This window comes from Hemiscyllium ocellatum, chromosome 14, assembly GCF_020745735.1.
Source record: "Hemiscyllium ocellatum isolate sHemOce1 chromosome 14, sHemOce1.pat.X.cur, whole genome shotgun sequence".
NCBI lineage: Eukaryota > Metazoa > Chordata > Chondrichthyes > Orectolobiformes > Hemiscylliidae > Hemiscyllium > Hemiscyllium ocellatum.
In genome coordinates, this window is record NC_083414.1 from 63,990,119 (window position 1) to 64,014,646 (window position 24,528).

Here is a 24,528-nt window from a genome sequence, read left to right on the forward strand (position 1 = left end):
CAATCCCAACTGGAATTCCAATCGCCTGCAATGTGGGCAACTCCTTTTCTGTCTTTTAACTCAAATGAAGGAGTTTCAATGTTTGAATCCTCTAAAGTATCATTGCCCTGTGAAAATGTCATGTTATCCTCCTTCAACACTACTGCCTCTCCTGTCCTTTGCTCATAATTACATTATTGCCTGGAATATTTAGTTTGAAATCCAGCCAGGTCTCTATAATTTGCCTCTGTTTCATTGGACAAATTCTGCTCACAACATGCATTCCAATGCTATGCTAGTTGGCTTTGCTTTTTCCTCCATCTAATTTCTGTTCTTTTTAACACTGTTGTTTGTCCCGTTACTCTTTGGCCTTCCAAGGTTTATATGTACCTTTGCTCCCTACCTCTGTTTCCTGATGCTCCTGTCCCTGCCAAGTTAGTTTAGAACCTCTCCATGGTACCATCTAACCTTTGCAAGGACATTAAACATACCTTTGTCATGTCCCTCTTATTGGCTTGTACACAAGTTCTCCCTGTCCAAAGCAGTCCCAATGTCCCAGAAATCTGAATACTCCCTCCTGCACCAGTGTTAACAACAAATTTTTTCACTTGCGTTATCTTCCTGTTGTGTGCTCACCTGCATGTGACACTCTGGGAGTAATCCATAGACTCGTCCCATTTGAGATCCCGTTCTTCAATCTTTTTCTTAGATCCAGAAATTCTGCCTCAGTACCGCAACCTTTCCTCATATATATGTTATTAGTTCCCAGGATTTGTTGCCTCCTTAGATAGTCCTGTGCCTGTTCAGTGATGCATTTGTAGCATCATATTTATAATGCATAACTGTACACACAATGCAGTGAAAAGGCTGAGTAATGTGCTCTGTTATGGTTTTGCGTAAAGAGTTCAATTGAAGCAGCAAGATTGCGTATTATTGTTAGACTGAAAGCTCCATAACAGGTTTGCCCGCGTGGAAATTGGAAAAATAGCACAATTGTTGAGTTGTGAAAACCTGTCCAAGTACAAGCCAAGTAGAGGAACATAGACCAATGAACAATAAATAATCAGTATACAGGAAGTTTTATTCACCTAACAATATTGACCTGAACGAAGTGTTCAATGCTGATACTGCCCAAAAGCAAAGGCACTATTCCAAGGAAACATTGTTCTTAAAAAAAACTACGTACTTCTGCTGAAACATGAGACTGCACTCAGGCATTTAATCTCAGCTGGAAGGGAGTTTGCCAAGACTTGTACATCTCAAAATAACTTCTTCTGTGTCAGTAGAAATCTGCCCCAAGGAGCCTGCTTATGACACAGCGTGGTGTGCAAGTGGAAAGTTCTCATTTAAATGACCAGAAATGTTAACTCTGTTTTGCTCTTCATGGTTACTGTAAGATCTGCCGAGTATTTTTAGCATTCACTGCTTTTATTTCAAATTTCCAGCACCTGCAGTATTTTACTTTTCGAAAAATGGTCATTGATTCTTCAACAGAATGAGTTGGGTCGAACATGATGTAATAGAACAAAAGTCTTTTTAGGATCAAGATCAAAGGAAATGTTTCTTTGGAGGATGATCGTACTGTAAACATTCATGACACTTTTTCTGTCCAAAAAACCATCAAGTTGTTCCTAATCCATTTATAGTCTGCATATCAGTGACTTATCTTGCTACAGTTAGCCTAACGTTTCCAGCCGATAAAATTCCTCCCTAGTTCCTTTCTCCTTTCTAACTGTCTCTTTTAACCTCTGTTTCCTAGGATTTAGCCATTTACATAGTGAACAATTGACATAGATCATTTTTGTTAGTTCTAATTTATCTTTGCAAGCTTAATCAAAGCAGGTCCAAAGATAAGCAACATGTTTATTGTATTTACATTGATACTTAGCATATTGAGCTGAAAAATGTGTTGCTGGAAAAGCGCAGCAGGTCAGGCAGCATCCAAAGAGCAGGAGAATCGATGTTTCGGGCATGAGCCCTTCTTCAGGAGCCCTCCTGCTCTTTGGATGCTGCCTGACCTGCTACGTTTTTCCAGCAACACATTTTTCAGCTCTGATCTCCAGCATCTGCAGACCTCACTTTCACTTAGCATATTGACCAAGAGGAATGATTATGTCAGAAAGCATAAGCCCGCTACATTATGTCTTGTCATTCCTATGCTTTTCTGAAAAGTATGAATGTCAGTGAAGAGGATTGCGCCTGGGGTATCCAAGACAGATATTCTGATTTTTGGAAGAGGCAAAGCAAACTAAACCAGTTCTCTTTAGAGGGACAAAATAATTACAAGAGAACATTATCCACATTTTTAACTGACAATGAGCATTTTGCTTCATATTCAGAAAGCTGGTGGTGAAGCAAAACCAAGTAATTACTACTTGAAACAAACACACAGTGCTAGCGAAACTCAGCAGGTCTGGCAGTATCTATGGAGAGAAGTTAACATTTCAAGTTTAGTATGACTTCAGAATTTATTCAGTTCAGAAGAAGTCCTCCTGGACTCAACATTAACTATGTTTACTGTCTCCACTAATGCTGCCAGATCTGCTGAGTTTCTCCAGTATTCTCTGTTTGTTCCTGATTTCCAACATCTGCAGTATTTTGCTTTTATAATTCCTTCTTGAGCCATCTTGAGAGATGCCATTAAGGGTGATGCCAAAATTGTAAACGCCTTTGAGATCATAAAACGTACAGCACAGGAAGTGACCATTTAACCTATTATGCCTGTCCCTGATTTTTGAATAAGAAATTATCATTGGTCCCACACTTTTATTTTTGTCCTAAAGGTTTTAGTAAGAGTACAGAGAGAACTGCCAAAGATAGCAGCAGGAATGCGAGGGATGGTTGGAAAAGTTATTACTGTTCATTTTGGAGCATAGCTCAAAAACTAACTAAATAGAATTTTCAAGATGAGGATGATTCTGATTGAGCAGATTAAAAAAAATCTGAGTTGAGTGAGTCAATCATTAGAGCTCCAGCATTAAGAGTCATTGTCAAAAGGACAAGTGGGCAGATGGGAACTGTTTTCACTGAGGTTTGACAGGCTCTGGAGTGTTCCACCTGAAAAGACACTCGAAGCTGATTTCATAAATCATTTTTGAAAGTGTTATGGCCCAATTAGGAAGAATGCACTGACAATCATACCCTACTGTTCCACAAGCCATCAGAAAATGGATGAAATTCTAATTAGACCACCAAGGTGAGCAATTTGCCTGACTGAATGCCATTCGGGACAAAAGCAATTTGCACCAGAGTTCTGCATTATAGAAAATAACACTATTTATTGTTACATATTTGACAAAAGGCAGAGAAAAGAAAAGAATTTTAATCTACTACGATGCACTTAAGATATGCCTCTCCAAAATTTCAAAATACCTACGTACTCAGGTGGTTGGACACATACTATATGTGGAAAAAAAATATATAAACAAACAAAATACGAAAGATTAAAGACTAGATCTCAAGGATGTTTACATTGTCCCACAGAGCTCACCTTAAAGCTGAGCACTGATGATATGACCACTGAAGCAGTGGTCACTCTTCACTTAGGCAGACCTAGGTTTTGTTTTCTGGTTAGAATTATTTATTTTAAGCTATGCTGGTTTTCCACACACAGAGGAAGAGGTAGATGCTTTCAGTTTGCAGGCTCTAGATGTTTTCTACTCCCCTGCAGCTTTGTAACAAGAGGGCTGTCAGCAGATAGAATTTTCCCAACTCAAAAGCCTCTTGGTGCTGAATCTTCGAGGAGAAAGTGAGGACTGCAGATGCTGGAGATCAGAGCTGAAAATGTGTTGCTGGAAAAGCGCAGCAGGTCAGGCAGCATCCAAGGAACAGGAAATTCCACGTATCGGGCATAAGCCCTTCATCAGGAGGGCTTATGCCCGTTCCTGATGAAGAGCTTATGCCCGAAACGTGGAATTCCCTGTTCCTTGGATGCTGCTTGACCTGCTGCGCTTTTCCAGCAACACATTTTCACCTCTTGGTGCTGCCCCATTTCAAATTCTCTCCCTCACCGCTGCAAAAAGTAACGTTGCACTGCATAGCTAAAGATGTGCTGCACTTGGTCTTCAAGGTGCAAAACTCCTGGCATTTCAATCCAGCCTCATTTCAATTTATAATCCTAAAAACAATCCAATCCAATCCCTTACACAAGAGATTTGGGCAGGTACTCAAGGGTGAGGGATGTGCAGGAGGAAAAGCACAGTAAATTCCAGCACTATCATGATGGTCCAAGTGACTTTCTTCTGGGTCAGCTTTCTACACGAATGGGGTGAATGGTAGGGTAACCTCCACAGCTGACAGTCAGACCCTAGCACTCAGCTGCAGATCTCGGTCAATCCAAGGGTAACATTTAAGGAAGTAAGTGAGGTATGGGTTTGGGGTTGGTGGTGTGTTTGAAATCCACAAATCAGCATGCATATGAAGGATCGAGGAGCTGGAGAGTTGATGCTCCAGGACAATATCTTGATTAGATTAGACTTTGATTAGATTAGACTTACAGTGTGGAAACAGGCCCTTCGGCCCAACAAGTCCACACCGACCCGCCGAAGCGCAACCCACCCATACCCCTACATTTACCCCTTACCTAACACTATGGGCAATTTAGCATGGCCAATTCACCTGACCCGCACATCTTTGTGACTGTGGGAGGAAACCGGAGCACCCGGAGGAAACCCACGCAGACACGGGGAGAACGTGCAAACTCCACACAGTCAGTCGCCTGAGTCGGGAATTGAACCCGGGTCTACAGGCGCTGTGAGGCAGCAGTGATAACCACTGTGCCACCGTGCCGCCCACAATGCTTTCTGGCTTCCAATGGCTTAACAATTGACACTTTACAACTTAAGTAAATTGCTTGTAGTCAATCACAGCTCCAGTTGAAGTGTGAGTAACTGCATTCTTGTTGTTTGACTGTTCAGCTGGATTAGGGAACACTCTTGCCACTATGATCCAGAAGTCCTTTGAAGCAGAGTCCAGGGAAGAGGGGACAGTTTCACGAATGGCTCTGAAATGGGTTGTGTAAGGATGAAATTAGGTGGTTAAAAGTTTGGCCAAAGACACAGATTTAGGGAGCACCTTAAAAGGTGAAAGGGAGTGGAGGTTTGGGAAGGAAATTCCGGAGATGAGAGCCATGGTGGCTGAAGCCACCCCTGCCAATGGTGGGGCAAGTAAAATCAAGAAGTACCAGAGGCAAAAACTGAGGGAGTGAATGTAGACCTGGAGGGGGTAACAGAACTTGAGAGGGACAAGGCCATGGGAGGGATTTGAAAGCAATCATGTCAATTTTAAAATCAAAATGTTGCATTGAGTAGGTGCAAAGTTTTGGAGGAGCTTAAATTTGAGGGCAAAAGATGTATTAGGATAGTTGGCTTGAAAGATGACAGGAATAGATGAGCGTGTCAACAGCAAAAGCGCTCTGCAGGGCAGTATCGGTTGCTGCTACAGTGTTGGAAGTAGCTGATCTTAATGATGTTAAAAATCACACAACACCAGGTTATAGTCTAACAGGTTTAATTGGAAGCACACTAGCTTTCGGAGCGACGCACCTTCATCATATGGTAGTGGAGAGCTCAATCCTAACACAGAATTTATAGCAAAAATTTACAGTGTGATGTAACTGAAATTATACATTGAAAAATTGATTGTTTGTTAATGATCTTAATCTTAATGATAGCGTGGTTGGGTAGTTACATGCTTACTTCTGGGTCACATTGACACCAAGATTGCAATCAAGACCGGTTTAACTAAAATTTCAAGTTTCCAGAAGCAGATATGGACTCCATGATTAAAGAATTTCTTGCAGGAACTAAAAAGGGCTTAGATCTTACCATTAAAAAGAGATTGATAGATTTGTTTTTCTTGCCTATGAATATTAAAAGTTAGGAGCCAAGGTGAGTAAATGGAGGTTACATCTTGATCAGCCATGTTCCAATAGTGTAGTTCAACAAGCAAGAAGAACTGAATGTTTGTTCCTGTGTCACTCTGATAATTCAACATGGAAGACGGTAGTGTAGATGAGAACAGGAATCAGGTCTTGGAGCCAACTGGTTAATATTAATAACTTGTACACTGTTAATCCCTGATGTAAGTAGCTACATAGACTAGTTTACAGAGCCCTGTTCTTTTCAACAAGAACGGCATGTACATGTGTTAGACCCATTTCAACTAAGCAAAGTCAGCAACAGCCATTTTCTGGTTCATTCCTCAGAACAATACCTTGCTCTGTCAGAGTGAGCCTACCTGGTTTGGTAATTTAACTATCAGTCACCATCTAATTGGTGAATTCTGCAGGGCAACACCTGTACCAAACAGTGCCCTTGCCATCCCATCAGCATGCTCTGCTCATGCAGTACAAAAAAATGTTGTTAATCTTTAAATTATTATGCTTACAAATTGACCTGATGTGTTCAAGATAAAAAGTATCAGCAAAATATGCCTTTTTCCAGCAATATCCACATAGTTATTTCCCCTTGGTGACTACATGGATGCTTTATGCTTTTGATCTTGTAAAAAGCCACTGTTGTAAAGTTAAAGGAGCATGATATAGAACTGAGATGTTATGGTTTTCTTGTTCCAGTCAACTCGTTGTGCTGGGCACCTCATGAGTTTGGATTGATCCTTGTCTGTGGTAGCTCTGATGGTGCAATCTCGGTGCTTTCATATTCCGGCGACGGTCAGTGGGAAATGAAGAAAATCAGCAACGCGCACACGGTAAGAAGCATTTATTTTTGGAGTGACTGTTAACACTGACATCAGTTGATGAGTTATAGGCAGCACAGTCTCAAATCACATGTTTTAAAACAAACAATCCATTTTACGGGGAAAAAAATACTCAGTTACTCTTAAAAACCACAGCAAAACCTCTGATCAAGATCACAGCAGTTTCTGGAGAAAAGTATGGTTACTTTAGCAGCAAAATGTGATAACTGGTAATATATTTACGTGCATAAAGTCAATGTCAGTAACTTTGTCAGTGACAATATTAATGTTTTCTCCAGGAGTATTGAGAGGGGAACTGTGCGTCCGTTTACGTTCAGCCTAGAATTGTGGGTGACTATGCGAAGCCTGTACTTTCAATGTTGGGCCTTGAGTGAAGTTGTTGGATAGGAAGAGGATGCGCAAGCTCACACAATGTCAATTTCTCTCTGTTTCTTTCTCCCATTACAGATCGGTTGTAATGCTGTCAGTTGGGCTCCAGCAGTTATACCTGGCAGTCTTGTGGACCAGCCTTCAGGGCAGAAGCCAAACTATGTCAAGCGATTTGTGTCAGGAGGCTGTGACAATCTGGTCAAGATATGGAAGTACGTTTTGGTCATTCTGCTCACTTTGGATGGTGGTTCCCTCCTGAGATGGAGACTGGCAATGAAAGGACATTCTGTTAATGAGATGGGAGTGGGAGGGAGGGATGGTTGTTGAAGGAACATAAAAGAAAGATCAGCAAAACAGATAATACTGCACAACTGAGCCATAAACACAGGCATTATTAGGAACAAGACTTAAGATTTAAAAAGGTAAAAGATTAAGTCTATGGAGTGCTATTTATTTTCATTTAACTTACTGAATAAGATTTGACCAGTCTAAGAGCACCTCCCATGCGTTATGCTGGATCCACGCTTTGGGGGTGCATTGAGTCGGCTCTGGTCCTCGAGTTGGTTTTCTTTATATCAGAAACTGGGTCCCTGGGATTGCTGCCATCAGCTGCAGGCGGAGAGAATGGGGCTGAGAAAGGAGGAAGTTACAATGGGAGGTGGTGAAAGAAAGCTGGTAGCTGCAAGAGGTGGCAGGGCAGGAGTTGGAAGGAAAAATAGAGGTGGGAGAAAGGAGCAGGCTGCACAGAGGCCGCACAATGGAAAGAGGAGGCTACAAAGAGGGTCAAAGGAGGAGGCTGGAAAGGAGTGAGGATGGGTTCAAGCCTGTCTTCAACCAACTGGAAGCCAAGAAACATTAAATCACTGAGGTGATCAAATTCTTGAAAATGTATGTGGAATCTCTAGCTTAAGGTTGCATAAATCCAGGAGCTGCTACATGGATTTGAGGAAAGGGGGAATCAGTGCTGTCCTTGTAAGTTGCCTCTTTAAGATCGATGAAGGATTGTTAATTGAAGATATTGATGAATTATTTTAATTCTGTTTCTATGTGAGGCGAAAATACATTATTAGTTAACTCAAGTACAGAAGATATTACCTCATAGCCATAACACCTAATAAATGAGTGATGTATTATTCTGCAGGACCTAAATTGAGTCAAGAAGGTGTTGAACAGAAGCTGTCAAAGACTAGAAATAGGGGTAGGAATAGGTGTAAGGTGGCTGGAAGCATGTTTTTTTTTTAGGCTGTGTTCAAAGTTGAGTCTGTCTGGTCCACCTGGCACAATGCCACACTCGCTGATGCAGGGTAGATCAAAGTAAAAGCATGTTTGTTTATTTTTGTATCTATCTCGGTATACAAGATTGTTCTAGTTTAGTTCTGTGTTGCTAGTTGGGGTGTTACATTAGTATAATGCCAGCTAGTGTAAGAGAGACACAGCAGGGGGCTGGGAGGATTGGGTCAGGTCAGTGTCATCAGACCCATGGGATTCCATGTGGCACTGGTCTGTCAGACAGAGAAGCTTGCTTTCATGCTGTGCAGTGTTGCAATGTCGTCTTCAGCCTTCCATTTGTCCCTCACTCTCCTTCTGACCTTTTCTTGACTGCTGTTGACTCTCACAATGTAGTGCTACCTTGTTTAATTAACAGAGTTCAAATTTATCATGGGGCAGGCAGAAAAGTGGAATTGAAGCCACAGTCTGATCAGCCAATACATTATCGAATGGCAGGCAGGTTAGAGGGGTTGAATGGCTTCTAATTTGTATGTTTGTTCACACCCTGGTTAACTACCAGTCATTAATAAATCTGACTGATATACTGTGGAGCTTAAAGTTTCATTTTTTAATCAATATTTCTCTCAGAAATTTTCAGTCAATAAATATTGAGAGTTGGAAATTAATCAAAAGATGGTGAAGAAACTCTGAGTCTGTAAACGATGGCCACTATGACTCTTGAGAAGAGTCAAATTAGACTCAAAACATTAACTCTGCTTTATCTCTCCACAGCTGCTGCCAGACCTGCTGAGTTTCTCCTGCATTTTCTGTTTTTTATTTCTCATTCCCAGCATCCACAGAATTCTGCTTTTATTTATGTAAGTCGGACTTTGGACAATGATCGACACATGGAGTATTTATCTGTCCTGCAGCACAGCTGTTGACTTTGTCCTTCCAAACTTGGGTTGTGTCTGGAGAAAGCATTTTGGATTTGATAAGATAATCTCCCAGTTGTAATGGTAATGCTGCCACTAACTTGAGGTGATGGATTAAGAGCTCCTCACTATCGGTGAATTGTACTTTATCAAACTGGGTTGGCCTGAGTGCAGTCTTCCCTCTGTCATAACAGGAATCAATGTGGTAAACATACTTGATGGTAACCTTTCTGATGGTGTGGTTCAGCCATGATGATAGTCAAACTGTTCAGGCTCTAAACTCTGGAGTTCCCTCCCCAATCTCTCCATCATTAATTTACCCCTTTGACCAAGTTTCTGGTTATGTCTGAATTGTCCCTCCTCTGTCCCACTGTTATGATTACAATAATGGAGAGACACCTTGAGATGTTTGACAATATCAAATGCACAGTGAAAACAGCCCCAGCCTGTTCAGTCTCTCCCTATAGCTCAAATCCTCCAACATTGGCAGCATCCTTGTAAATCTTTTCTGAACCCTTTCAAGTTTCACAACATCTTTCCAATAGGAAGAAGACCAGAATTGCACGCAATATTCCAACAGTGGCCTGACGAATATTCTGTACAGCCGCAACATAACTTCCCAACTCCTGTACTCAATACTTTGACCAATAAAGGAAAGCATACCAAACGCCTTCTTCACTACCTTATTTACCTGTGACTCTACTTTCAAGGAGCTATGAACCTGCACTCCAAGGTCTCTGTTCAGCAACACTCTCTAGGACATTACCATTAAGTGTATGAGTCCCGCTAAGATTTGCTTTCCCAAAATGCAGCATCTCGCATTTATCTGAATTCAACTCCATTTGCCACATCCCAGCCCGTTGGCCCATCTGATCAACATCTTGTTGTAATCTGAGGTAACCTTCTTCGCTGTCCACCACACCTCCAATTTTGGTGTCATCTGCAAACTGTAGATGACAAAAAGTAGAGGGCCCAGCACCGATCCTTGTGGTACTCCACTGGTCACGGGCCTCCAGTCCGAAAAACAATCCTCCACCACCACCCTCTGTCTTCTACCTTTGAACCAGTTCTGTATCCAAGTGGGTGGTTCTCCCTGTATTCCGTGAGATCTAACCTTGCTAATCAGTCTCCTATGGGGAACCTTGTTGAACACATTACGTATAGCTCACATCTACCACTCTGCCCTCATCAATCCTCTTTGTTACTTCTTCAGAAAACTCAATCAAGTTTGTGAGACATGATTTCCCATGCACAAAGCCATGTTGACTATCCCTAATCAGTCCCTGCTTTTCCAAGTACACGTACATCCTGTCTCTCAGGATCCGATCCAACAACCTGACCATCACCGAGGTCAGGCTTACTGGTCTATAGTTCCCTGGCTTGTCCTTCCCACCCTTCTTAAACAGTAGCACCACGTTAGCCAACCTCCAGTCTTCTGGCACCTCACTTGTGACTATCGATATTTGAAATTTATTTTGGACATTCCACATATTCATTGAGAAAATTACAATCACCAATGTTTTGCACTTTTGATTTGAGCTTTCTCCTTTGAAATTTAAGGAAAAAAAAATGTTTTGTCCTACTTGATTCTTTTTGTCTTCTGCAGAGAAGAGGACGGTCAGTGGAAAGAGGATCAAAAGCTTGAAGCCCACAGCGACTGGGTTCGGGATGTTGCCTGGGCTCCATCGATTGGACTTCCCACAAGCACCATTGCCAGCTGCTCCCAGGTAAGTACTGTGCATGAGGGATATATGTGCAGACTGAAGTGAATCTGTGCACCTTCAGCACAGGTTGACAGGGATTTATAGGTGTGGTGAGTTAAGGCCTGCTGTGTTTTATTTGGGGAGGAATGTGGGAAATAACCAAAGTGAACATAGTGCATGTTATTGGAACTGTGTGCAGTTCTGTGCTGCTTTTTTTTTGCTGACACTCCTCTCTGATCACAAATAATACAGAAAGGTTCAGAACGACAGGGCATCTTTTCTTCAAGTGAGGAATTGCATTGAGAGCACTGATTATTTCATGTACAAGCCCTCTGAAGCTTCGCACCACAAAATGGTAGGGGCTAAGAAGTCACACTCTTAGGATGTTTTTCAGCAAAACTTAGATAGTTCAACACCCTATTTCAATGGTGAAGCAGTCCTGTATTGCAGAACAAGTGTTGCCTTGCTAGTAGGACAACCTGTGCATGCCATCTAGGCTGGTGTGATAGAAAAGAGTCAAAGAGTGTGGCACTGAAAAAGCTATGTTATCCAAATAGCTAATTTTCCGCATGCAATACTCATCTGCATAAAATGCCTGTACAAATTTGCACAGCAGGTAAATATATTCCATGTCTGTATTTACTGAATAAACATCAATTTGTAAAGTAATTAATAATCAAGAAAAGCTCTCGCTTTGATTTTAATATTATTTGATCGACAAATATACACATGGCCTTGCATGCATCACCACATAAATGAGTGTGGAAACAACATGAATGAAAACAATATCTACCACTAAGTTATCGTTTCTGAATCAGCAGCATCTGGGTACCCAATTAGCCACATATGACTAGTTCCTAACATGTTGGTAATTTTCAGTTATAAAGAGGATGAAGTTATTTTTATTTTGAAAAATTATTTCAAGTGATGTGGACAACAATGGCTCACCCAGCATTTCCTGCTCATCTTTAATTACCATGGAGGGGTGATGCTGGAGCGGTTGTGGCGGAGGTACATGTACAGCATTGTTGGGAAGAGCATCCCAGGATTTTGACTCCGCCACAGTGAAAGGGCAGCATAATACTTGCAAGTCAGGGATAGTGTGTGGGGCTCAGGAGAGAGAGTTTGCAAGCGCTGGGGTTCCACTGCTTTACTGCCCTCAGTTTGCCAAGTAGCAGAGGTCTGGAGCCTTCAATTTAAAAACTGCAGCTCTCAAATAAGATTAAGAAGTCACCATATCAGGCTTTATATGCAAATAAAGGACTCTGCTGGGAACTGTAAATGTAGTGAGTGAGATGTAGGTGTCACTTTTTCTGGTAAATATGAGATTTTCACCTATAATACTTCAGCTTGCCAGCAGGAAACTGAAACCCTGATCACCTTTCTGATTTAGATTTATATGTTCAGATCTTAGATTGTAAAACCATTCTTTGCTACCTGTGTGATTAACAAGGAAAAGGTTACATTTTGTTTTTAACTCCACATCTTGTGGTGGTTTGATGTACTGAGTACAGGGAATGCGGATGAACTCGGTGTTTTTACAGTTGTTTTGCTGGAATCTACATCTTTGCTCAATCTGGTCATGAATATTGCATGAACTCCTGGTTGACTTCCCATATGCTACACGTTGTAAACTTGAGACCATCCAAAATTCAACAAACTGCCTGTGTTCTGAATCGCAGCAAGTCATTTCACCCATCATCCCTGACCAATCCACATTGGCTCCTGGTTATGCAATTATTTCATTTTAAAGCTCATTTTTGTTTCAAGTTCTCCAACATCTCTCCCTTCCTTCCCTTTCTATTTTAATGTCCCATCGTACAAAATGTCTGTGCTTCTCTGCTTCAGGCCTCCTGCCCATCTTTGATTGTTAATCACTCCACAGTCGCCATCTGTGCCACCAGCTTTCAATTCCTTAAACCTTGGAATTCCCTTCCTCAACTTCTCCGCCTATCTTTCCTTCAGTAAGAAATACCTTAAAACCTTCCTCTTTGATCAAGCTTTACTTTACCTCACCTTCGGTGACTTGACGTCAAGTTTTGCTTTATAATGCTTTCGGAGGTGTTCTGTTATGTTGAAATTGCTACAGTGATGTAACTTGGTGTATGATTCAATGACTAACCTCCGGTTCCACAGGATGGCCGAGTTTTTATCTGGATTTGTGAGGACCCTACTGGGAATACATGGACACACAAACTCTTGCACAAATTCAATGATGTAGTGTGGCACGTCAGCTGGTCCATCACTGGGAACATCTTGGCCGTTTCCGGAGGTGACAACAAGGTAATAGTTTTGTATTTTGGATGCATGTATTATCCAAATGAATAGTGTATGCAAATTCGGAATTTCTGAAGCGATACTATTCTGAACCTATAATGCATTGGCATTTAAAATGTGCATAAAATAGCTGTCCCTGTACACTAAGAATCCCTTTTTTAAAATTTGTTCTCATATCTTTGCTTCAGTTTCTGTGTTTGGTGAATTTTTGCTTCCTTTTTTTCCTTGTACTTGATCCTTTTGTCTTGAATTTTTCTTTCATATTTACTGCTGCATCCCCCAGGATTGGTGAAATACATGCATATATATGTTTAAAAGCACTCTGGATGGAACTGCCTATTGTAATCTAATCTTAAAGCTGTGGGTCATGATCTAACCTAAATCGGCCTGATTGTAATTCCAGCCCATAGCGCCTTCCCAGGGGTCTATTATTTTATGTCATATAAACCATTTAATGTCTCAATTGAAACACAAGCCTGTAATTTACTCCTGAGGGTCTGTAACTCTGCTGCAGTTTACTGAGCTGGGTTACTTTTGAGTCCTCCACTGATCATAAGGCTACAATGATCTTACTGTGCCCACACAACACCTATCCTTTGGTGATGTTGGGGATATTTTCGTAAATAAAACAAGTTATTTAATACTTTGATTTCCTAGCGATTTCACAAAAATTCTTTCACTCACTGTAATAAAAAGCTTTCATGGTATAGATTAATACTAGTCCCTTTTGTCTCACAAATAACAGATAATATGTATAAAGTGGTGGTGTGATTATAATCATATTGAGATAAAGATAATAATAAGCCCTGACTATCTACTGTACTTTCTCTTCACATTATATATATTTTCATTTGAATTTAACTATCTTGATTTTTCTTCTAGTATTCTGCTCTTTCAAGTGATGGTCTCTTCTTAAATACACTTTCATGGATGCCTGTTTTCCTCCAGTTATTATTCTTATTGGTCTCAGACAATGTTGGATTGTTCATCTGAAAAGGATAGAGCAGCCAACTTCATTCACGCTCTCACCCCAGTTCCACAAGTTCAAGCAGTGGATCACTGTCATCAGGAATGCCAGTGTCTCATGTCAAATTCAATCTGCCCACATTGTGGGTGTCCTTCAGAACTCTTATGGGCTCAGTTTACTGTATTAGGAGTATCTTTAGAACATAGAACAGCACAGTACAGGCCCTTCGGTCCTCTGTGTTGTGCCGTCTCTCTATCCAACTCTAAGATAACATTAACCTACATACCCTTCATTCTTCCATGTGCCTATCCAAGAGTCAGTCAAATGTCCCTAATGTCTCTGACTTTACTACCACTGGCAGTGTGTTCAATGCAGCCACCACTCTGAGTTAAGAACCTACCTCTAACATCTCCCCAAAACCTTCCTCCAATTACCTTAAAATTATGTTCCGTCATGATAGACATTTCAGTCATGGGGAAAAATTCTCTGGCTCTCCGCTCTATCTATGCCTGTCATCACCTTGTACACCTCTATCAAGTCACCTCTCATCCTTCTTCGCTCCAATGAGAAAAGCCCTCGCTCCCTCAACCTTTCTTCATAGACATACTCTCCAGTCCAGGCAGCATCCTGGTAAATCTCCTCTGCACCCTCTCTAAAGCTTCTACATCCTTCCTACAATGAGTTGACCAAAACTGAACATAATATTCCAAGTGTGGTGTAATCAGGGTTCTACAGAACTGCAGCGTAACCTTGCAGCTCCTAAACTCAATCCCATTGCTGATGAAAGCCAACACCCCTTACACCTTCTTAACCCTATCAACTTGGCTGGCAGCCTTGAGGGATCTATGGACATGGACCCCAAGATCCCTCTGTTCCTTCACACTGCCAAGAATCCTGCCTTTAAACCTGTACTCTGCATTCAAATTCAACCTTCCAAAATGAATCACTTCACACTTTTCCAGGTTGAACTCCATCTGCCCACTTCTCAGCCCAGCTCTGCATCCTGTCAATGTCCTGTTGCTACCTACAACAGCCCTCCACACTATCCACCATTTCTCCAACCTGCGTGTCATCGGCAAACTTACTAACCCATTCTTCCACTTCCTCATCTAAGTCATTTATAAAAATCACAAAGAGCAGAGGCCCCAGAACAAGTCCGTGTGGGACACCACTGGTCACTGAGCTCCAGGCTGAATATTTTCCATCTACCACCACCCTTTGTCTTCTATGAACCAGCCAATTCTGTATCCAATCAGACAGGTTTCCCTGTATCCCATGCCTCCTTACTTTCTGAATGAGCCTACCATGGGGAACCATATCAAGCACCTTGCTAAAATCTATATACACCACATCCACTGCTCTACCTTCATCAATGTGTTTTGTCACATCCTCAAAGAATTCAATAAGGTTTGTGAGGCATGACCTGACCCTCACAAAGCTATGCTGACTATCTCTAATCAAACTATGGTTTTCCAAGTAATCATAAATCCTGTCTATCAGAATCCTCTCCAATAATTTGCCCACCACAGACATGAGACTGACTGATCCATAATTCCCAGGATTATTCCTACTCCTTTTCTTGAACAAGGGAATAACATTTATCACCCTCCAATCATCTGGTACTACTCCAGTGGACAGTGAAGACGCAAAAATCATTGCCAAAAGTGCACCTATCTCTTCCCTTGCTTCTCGCAGTAACCTACGGTATATCCCGTCTGGCCCAGGGGATTTATCTATATTTATGTTTTTCAAAATTTTCAGCACATCCTCCTCCTTAACATCAACCTGTTTGAGCATATGAGTCACAAAGGACAAGGTCCCTCTCACTAGTGAATATTGAAGCAAAGTATTCATTAAGGACCTCCCCTACTTCCTCCAACTCCAGGCGCAAGTTCCCTCCACTATCCCTGATTGACCCTACCCTCACTCTGGCCGTCCTCTTGTTCCTCACATTAGTGTAGATTGCCTTGGAGTTTTCCTTAATCCTATCCACTGAAGCTTTTTCATGCCCCCTTCTAGCTCTCCTACGTCCATTCTTCAGTTCCTTCCTGGCTACCTTATGACCCTCTAGAGCCCTACCTGGATGCTTGCCTCCTCAACCTTATGTATGCTGCTTCTTCCTCTTGACTAGATGTTCCACATCCTTTTTCACTCAAGATTCTTTCAATCTACCATCCCTTCCTTGCCTCAGTGGGACAAACCTGTCCAGCACGATCAGCAGGTGCTTCCTAAACAGCCCCCACATTTCTGTCATGCATTTCCCTGAGAACATCTGTTCCCAATTTAGGTGCCCCACTTCTTGCCTAATAGCATTGTAATTCCCCTCCCCCTATTAAACACTTTCCTGTGTCGTTTGCACCTATCCCCCTCCCTGAATATAGTCAAGGTCAGGGAGTTGCGATCACTATCACTGAAATGCTGTCCCACCGAGAGATCTGACACCTGATATGGTTCATTGCCAAGCACCAAATCCAACATCTACATATTGCATCAGGAACCCTTCCTGGACACACCTGACAAAAACTGCTCCATCCAAACTATTTGAACTAAGTAGGTTCCAATCAATATTAGGGAAGTTAGAGTCACCCATGACAACAACCCCGTGTAACTTCTGCACATTTCCAAGATCTGCCTCCCAATCTGCTCCTCTCTGTCTCTGTTGCTATTGGAGGAGCGGGGCGGGGGGCCTGTAGAAAACTCTCAATAAAGTGACTGCTCCTTTCCTGTTTCTGACTTCCATCCAAACTGACACAGTAGACAAACCCTCCTCAGCGATCTCCCTTTCTGCAGCTGTGATACTATTCCTGATCAGGAATGCTACTCCCCAATCTCTTTTTACCTTCCTACTGACATGGCCATTGGAAGAGCTCGGCTCCGTTGTGGGCTCAAGCCCAATTCTTGTCCAGTTTGTTGAGTATCTCATCTAAGATGACAGACCAGTGCTGCACTATTTGAATGCTGCACTATCAGAGGTGCCACCTTCAGGTGTGATGTTAAGCTAAGAGCCCAGTTCCTCTCGAATGTCTTGACCAACATTTAAACCCTCAACCGATGTCAATAAAATAGTTTATTGAGCCACTGTCACAGTTACTGTTTGTAGAACAAATTGCTTACTGTGTTTACTTCAAAGTCTGTTTTATTGCAGTAAAATGCCTTGGGCCATCATGAGATTGTGCATGGCGATACTAGTGCAAGGTTTTTATTATTAGCACTGTGCTTATTTATAACATTAGTTTCAGCTGTCTATAATTTGAGATTATAATTTAATCCAGCCATTCAGATGATGTTCAGAACACATGGTTGCAGTTCAGTGGTTATGGAGCTGGGTAAGCAGCCCGAAGCTTACAAGTTAAAATCCCAGGGCAATTTGAGAAATTGAATTCAATAAATCTTCCAGTTAGTGGGTTTGGTGTAGGAGTAAGATTGTCTTAAAAATCAACAGGGCTGACAAATCCTTCAGGCCAAGGAACCCTATCCACTCTGACCGACATATAACCTGTAACCATAACTATTGCACTCTCTGAAGTAGCCTACCGAGCCACTTTGTTGTACTCAGTAAGGAGTACCAGATGCAGTTGCGGGACATATTCCTTTTCTCCTTCCATAGAGGTACAGCTTTCATTGGCTTTTGTGGATAATTTACATTTCTAGTAATGTAGAGACTGGGACTGATCCACCGTGGCACTTTACAATTTGAATTTAATTGGAAAACATTAGATGGAGGAAATACTATTTCTGCCAGTCAGAAAGAGCAAAAGGCATGGTCTAGAGACTGGAGCCAGACATTTCAGAAGTGAAATTTGGAAACATTTTTACAAACAGGCGCTAGCCGTATCGGACTGTCTTCTACAGGTAGCTGTTGAATTGATCAAGTGTTAAATGTTTAATCTGAGATCAATAGATATTTGTTACCTAAAAGTATTAACAAGTATGGAACAGATGTAGATCAGCCATGATCTCACAGAATGGTGAGGATATATGGCCTATATTTACAGGTTTGCTGTTCTTCCACTGTTCCTAAAGCCCCAGCAAAATACTTGGGAATGAAAAGCTTATGTTGATGATAAAGATTTTGAACTGTCATCTTAACCCAGGTTAATTGATACAACTTATAACTTAGAAAAGGAATGCTCATTAGATATAGGAGCAGCATTAGGCCATTTGGCCCATTGTGTCTGCTCTACCATTCGATCATATCCCTTCAACCCATTACCAATTAAAGATCTGTCTAACTCCTCCTTAACTCACTGACCAGCATCCACTGCACTTTGGGGTAGCGAAGTCCACAGATTCACAGCCCTTTGGGAAAAGTCGTTTCTCCTCAACTCAGTTTTAGGATAAAGGGTAGCAAATTTAAAACAATAACATCACATCCTAGAACACCCCACAAGAGGAAGCATCCACTCCACATCTACTGTATCTACAGTTTTATCATCTTGAATACCTCAATTTGATCTCCCCACATTCTTCGAATTTCCAGAGAGTATAGGCCTAAATTGTTCTATCTCCCTTCATAGGTGTTTGGTATGCTTTCCTTTATTGGTTAAAGTATTGAGTACAGGAGTTGGGAGGTCATGTTGCGGCTGTACAGGACATTGGTTTGGCCACTGTTGGAATATTGCATGCAATTCTGGTCTCCTTCCTATCGGAAAGATGTTGTGAAACTTGAAAGGGTTCAGAAAAGATTTACAAGGATGTTGCCAGGATTGGAGGATTTGAGCTACAGGGAGAGGCTGAACAGGCTGGGGCTGTTTTCCCTGGAGTGTCGGAGGCTGAGGGGTGACCTTATAGAGGTTTACAAAATTATGAGTGGCATGGATAGGATAAATAGGCAAAGTCTTTTCCCTAGGGTCAGGGAGTCCAGAACTAGAGGGCATAAGTTTAGGGTGAGAGGAGAAAGATGTAAAAGAGACCTAAGGGGTAACTTTTTCACACAGAGGGTGGTACATGTATGGAATGAGCTGCCAGAGGAAGTGGTGGAGGCTGATACAATTGCAACATTTAAGAGGCAGTTGGATGGATATATGAATAGGAAGGGTTTGGAGGGATATGGACCGGGTGCTGGCAGGTGGGACTAGATTCGGTTGGGATATCTGGTTGGCATGGATGGGTTGGACTGAAGGGTCTGTTTCCATGCTGTAAGTTGCTATGACACGCCCCTCACCTCTGGATCAGTCTAGTGAACCTCCTCTGAATTGCCTCCAATGCCACTACATCTTTCCTCAAATAAGGGGACCAAAACTGTGCACAATACTCCAGATATAGTCTCACCAATAGCTTTACAGTTGCAACAATATTTACCTTTACATTCTATGGCTGTGGTTCTGTTCGCCGAGCTGGGAGTTTTTATTGCAAACGTTTCGTCCCCTTTCTAGGTGACATCTTCAGTGCTTGGGAGCCTCCTGTGAAGTGCTTCTGTGCTGATTCCTCCGGCATTTATACTGGTTTGAATTTATTTGGTTTGAAGCATTTATACTACCAGCAGACAAAGGCAGAATGACTGTGATACTGGATACGTCAGATTACATTAATAAAGCAGAACAACTACTTGCAGACACTGACACCTACCAAAAGTGGGAGTTTGACCTCACCCCACAGCTCACCAATAGGATAAACAACACACTGAGGAACCTACAAAAAACCGGACAGATAACCAGGTCTGACCTACAAAGAATGAAACTTGAAAGCAACAACACCCCCAGATTCTATGGACTACCTAAAGTGCACAAACCAGACATCCCACTCAGACCCATAGTATCACTACCAGGGACACCATCACACAAACTGGCTAAAGAACTACAGCAGAAACTGAAACACCTGGTTAGCAGATCCAGACACTCTATACAGTCAACACAGGAATTCTTGGACATCATCAGAAATATATAGACAAGGAAGAAACCATGGTCTCATTCGATGTAACGGCACTGTCACTTCTATTGACAAAACCCTAGCCAGAGAAACAATATCCAACCTGCTGGACATACATAACAGACAACAGGACGCTGAACCTATTAACAAAGACGGCATACTTAAACTACTGGACCTGTGCCTCACAACACACTTCACATTCAACCAGATATATGAACAAATCAACGGAACACCCATGGGCTCACCGACCTTCGGACTCATAGCAGAAGCAGTAATGCAAAGGTTAGAAAAAACAGTTTTAACACAATTACAACCCAAACTCTGGGTCAGATACGTGGACGACACCTTTGTAATCATTAAAAACACAGAAATAGAGAACACACACCGGATCATCAACGCCACACTCACAGGAATCCGGTTCACGAGAGAGGAAGAAAAGGACAACCAGCTCCCATTCCTGGACGTGATGGTACAAAGAACACCGAACGGAGAATTCAGCACGAAGGTATACAGGAAAGCCACACACACACAGACCAAGTCCTGAACTATGAAAGCAATCACCCCAACACACACAAACGAAGTTGCATCAGGACATTATTCAAAAGGGCCACAACACACTGCAGCACACCTGAACTACAAAAAGAGGAAGAAGAACGCCTATGCAAGGTATTCACCAAAAACGGATACCCGCGCAATTTCATCACCAGATGCCTTAGGGAAAGACAACGAAATGAGGACATGCCACAACCCAAAGGACTGGCCACACTCCCATACATCAGGAGCATTTCTGAACTGACAGCCAGACTGCTGCGACCACTAGGACTCATAACAGCACACAAACCAACAGCCACTCTCGGACAACAACTCACCAGGACAAAGGACCCGATACCCAGTAGGAGCAAAACCAACGTAGTGTACAAAATCCGATGCAAGGACTGCACAAAACACTACATAGGACAAACAGGAAGACAGCTAACAACCCACATCCATGAACATCAACTAGCCATGAAACGACACGACCAACTATCCCTAGTAGCCATACACTCAGATGACAAACAACACGAATTCGATTGGGACAACACCACTTTTATAGGGCAGGCCAAACAGAGAACAGCCAGGGAATTCCTAGAGGCATGGCACTCATCCACAGATTCTATCAACAGACACATTGACCTAGACCCTATATACCGACCACTGCAGCGGACAGCAACTGACAACTGGAAGCGGCAGATTCAAACCAGTATAAATGCCGGAGGAATCAGCACAGAAGCGCTTCACAGGAGGCTCCCAAGCACTGAAGATGTCACCTCGAAAGGGGACGAAACGTTTGCAACAAAGACTCCCAGCTTGGCGAACAGAACCACAACAACGAGCACCCGAGCTACAAATCTTCTCACAAACTTTACATTCTATTCCTTTAGCTATAAAAGCCAACACTCCATTTGCTTTATTATCTGCTATACCGCGTGCTAGTTTTCTGTGATTCATGAACATATACACCTAGATCCCTCTGCACTAGAGCACCCTGAAGTCTCTCCCCATGATGATAATAGGTTGCCTTCCCATTTTTTTCCTCCCAAAAGCTTGACCTCGCATGTATCCACATTAAACTGAGTCTGCCACATGTTGGCCCACTCTCCTAACCTATCTTTATTGTAAAGGTTCTTACTTCCTCATTTCAATTTAGTGTCCCACCTATTTTTGTGTTGTCCGCAAACTTAGTGATACACGCTTCTATCCCTGTATCCAGATCATTAATGTAGACTGTCCGAGGACTGACCCCCTGTGGCACTCCTCCAGTTACATGTTACTCTGCAGAAAAACAGCCATTTGACTCTGTTTTCTAACCATCAGCCAGTCATCTATCCAGGCTAATAAATTACCCCTAATCACATATGATCCAACCTTGTGAATTAATCTTTTGTGCGGCACCTTATCAAACACCTTCTGGAAGCCCAGATAAATTTACAGTACCTCCCCCTTTGTCAGAAACAAATTCAGTTTCAATCCCACACCAACATGGTCACACTTGAGAAACAATTAAGGGCTCCAGAGATGGGCAATAACAGCAAATCATGCCTGAGAATGCAGTTTAGAAATTAGTTTTAGTTTCCTGCCTTAACATTCCCCCCCATTGGGCTCTAATTCTGCAAGTAGTGGTTCTTCATTATTCTTTTTCAGTGAAGCAGTTTTCTTCTGTAAGTGGGCTGTTTCCATGTTTGAGCGCGACATAACCATCACCCTTTCGTACAATCTGTTTTTGCAGGTCAGTCTCTGGAAGGAGTCCGTTGAAGGCCAATGGGTTTGCATCAGTGACGTGAACAAAGGCCAGGGATCAGTGTCGGGTATCACAGAGGGCCAACAGAATGAGCAGTGAATGGTGAAGGAGCATCACAGGAATGTTGTCTTGAATTGTATATTTGGCAAAATAAAATGGATTGCAAGAAACTGGGAACAAACAAAAATCGAAGGTGTTTTGTGCCCCGAAGCCCTGTATTGTTTACGGAGAGGAATATGTATCAGTGCAATTCCTGTTGTCATTGACACACAAGCAGATCTTTTGTAATTGCAGTGTTCAGAGTGCCTTGTAGGGGGGGAGTAAGAAGGTGCTGTTTGGCTGATCAGACATCACGTGCACCACCGATAGAAGCTGTGCTCAAGCTGATAATGTACAGCCACAGCCCAAGGCCTGTTATTTGATAGTGGGAACAAGACATTATCTTGTCTGTCACCATATGAATCTGTCCTCCAGCAGTAGATGGTAATAGGATCTTAAAACAGACGTTCCAAGACGGCAAGGTGGCCAGTACATTGAAGTATGACACAGCAGTCAACTGCAAGATTCAAGCTTGTGCTTGTTTGTTTGTTGTGAGGAATTCCCCTAAATAGAGGACTACCAAATTTGAGAGGAACGAGTTGTCAGTGAAATGCTCCTGCCTACCACCTTTTAGAATAGTTTGGAGGAGCAGATGGCCTACTTCACCCTAAGAAGAGGGAGTAAAAATTGTCCTGCAGTAATGCTGCACTATGAATTCAAGCGCAGTGATCTTTTTTAAATCCTAATTATTTCTCTCCAAAATATTCCTGACAACCAAACCTTTTACGCACACTTACTCTGTGTCCTGAAAATGCCTCAGAAATTTAAAATGCCACTGGATCTCTCCTGAAAGTAAAAGGTTCAGGATTGTTGGAACCATGGATTGCTGGAGATTCTAGCTCCTGAACTTGGAGGCAGGCTCATATAGGGACTCCACCCATTCATATTGGCCGCGTTTGTGTTACGTGTGCCTAAGCTGTCGCTGCAACTCTTCCATTTCAAGGCCAATTCTCCCCTACAAACTGGTCTGAATGCAGGGTTTACATCTTTTAAAAAGAGCCTTTGCTGAAATCCTGTTTTGTTAATATTTTGGTGAAGAGGAATAATTCGGACTGTAAACCACAGACACTGTACAATGTGGGCTCATGTAAAAACCTAATGATGGGGACTAGAAATTAAGGCATCGGCTTTAAATATTTAGTCCTCGATTCCTATAGCTCTCTGACTTGATGGTTAAAATTGAACTGTTTAATAAATCGATATAATGTAACTGGGTTTTCGTGCCCTCCTTTTCTTCAACATTTGTATCGGCCCTTGAAAGGACCTGATCCCTGAATCACGCATCATGCTTTCAGAAACTTACCACAAAATGTGAGCAACTGTTACCCTGTCTGAGTTTTTAAAGCTCCTTTTACATTTTTAAGACGCTAGGTGATTGACCAAAGTCTTAAGTGCAAGTGTTGGAAGAAGGTGAGAACAAAAGTGTAGATCAGAAGTGAGATGTTAGCTTTATTCAGGCTCAGTCTCTTCAAACTCTAGGAGGAAGGACAAGACTCATGGAGGATCAGAATAGTGAGCTGAGTGGAGGAGGAGACAGTGCAGCGTGGTTGTGGGTTCGAACGTGTTCCACAAGTTTTGTTTCAGATTTGCACACTGTTTTAAGATAGTGACAAATGAAGATGACTATTTGGGTAACTATAGCGCTCTCTAGGAAGACAAGACTACAACCACACACACCGCTCACCATTTTCAGTTAGCCCATCACATTATCCAACTGTTCAAATGATTACACACAATTTTACCTGGAAGTCAATTCCATGCACTGATCATGGTCTGTTGGGGTTTAGTTTGAAATAGTTTTGCTGATTTGCCATTATCCAATTTACTATTATACACCCAGCAGTTCATTCTCTCCATTTCTGGTCTTAAAAGTTTTTTTTTAACTGCAACAGCCTAACTTGTCTTCTGTACTGCCATCAAAGTCCACTGCCCCATTGATCAAAACAAGATCAAGTGCGGTGGATTCTGGCCAAAGGCGTTATGTGGTTTAAGCATTCCCTCTTCTGATCGGTAATCTGTTTTGAGACTTAATTTGTCACCTCTTTGTGGAGGCTTCACATCATGGCTCATGAAAGCTAAGTGGTTGCCTTAGTGACTGAAGTGTCACTTCATTACAGAAGTAACCAG

General features: G+C 42.2%; 1 protein-coding gene across 1 annotated transcript in view; it reads left to right on the top strand.

Moving 5' to 3' along the window:
• Positions 1 to 23,611, top strand: part of sec13 (SEC13 homolog, nuclear pore and COPII coat complex component) — a 43,317-nt gene extending 19,706 nt beyond the window's left edge. The window contains exons 5-9 of the mRNA XM_060835239.1: positions 6,554 to 6,687; positions 7,144 to 7,277; positions 10,816 to 10,936; positions 13,049 to 13,195; positions 22,291 to 23,611. Of these exons, the coding sequence (XP_060691222.1) occupies positions 6,554 to 6,687; positions 7,144 to 7,277; positions 10,816 to 10,936; positions 13,049 to 13,195; positions 22,291 to 22,401 (647 nt within the window). The 3' untranslated portion in view covers positions 22,402 to 23,611. The remainder of the gene's footprint in view (positions 1 to 6,553; positions 6,688 to 7,143; positions 7,278 to 10,815; positions 10,937 to 13,048; positions 13,196 to 22,290) is intronic.
• The last annotated feature ends 917 nt before the right edge of the window (positions 23,612 to 24,528 follow it).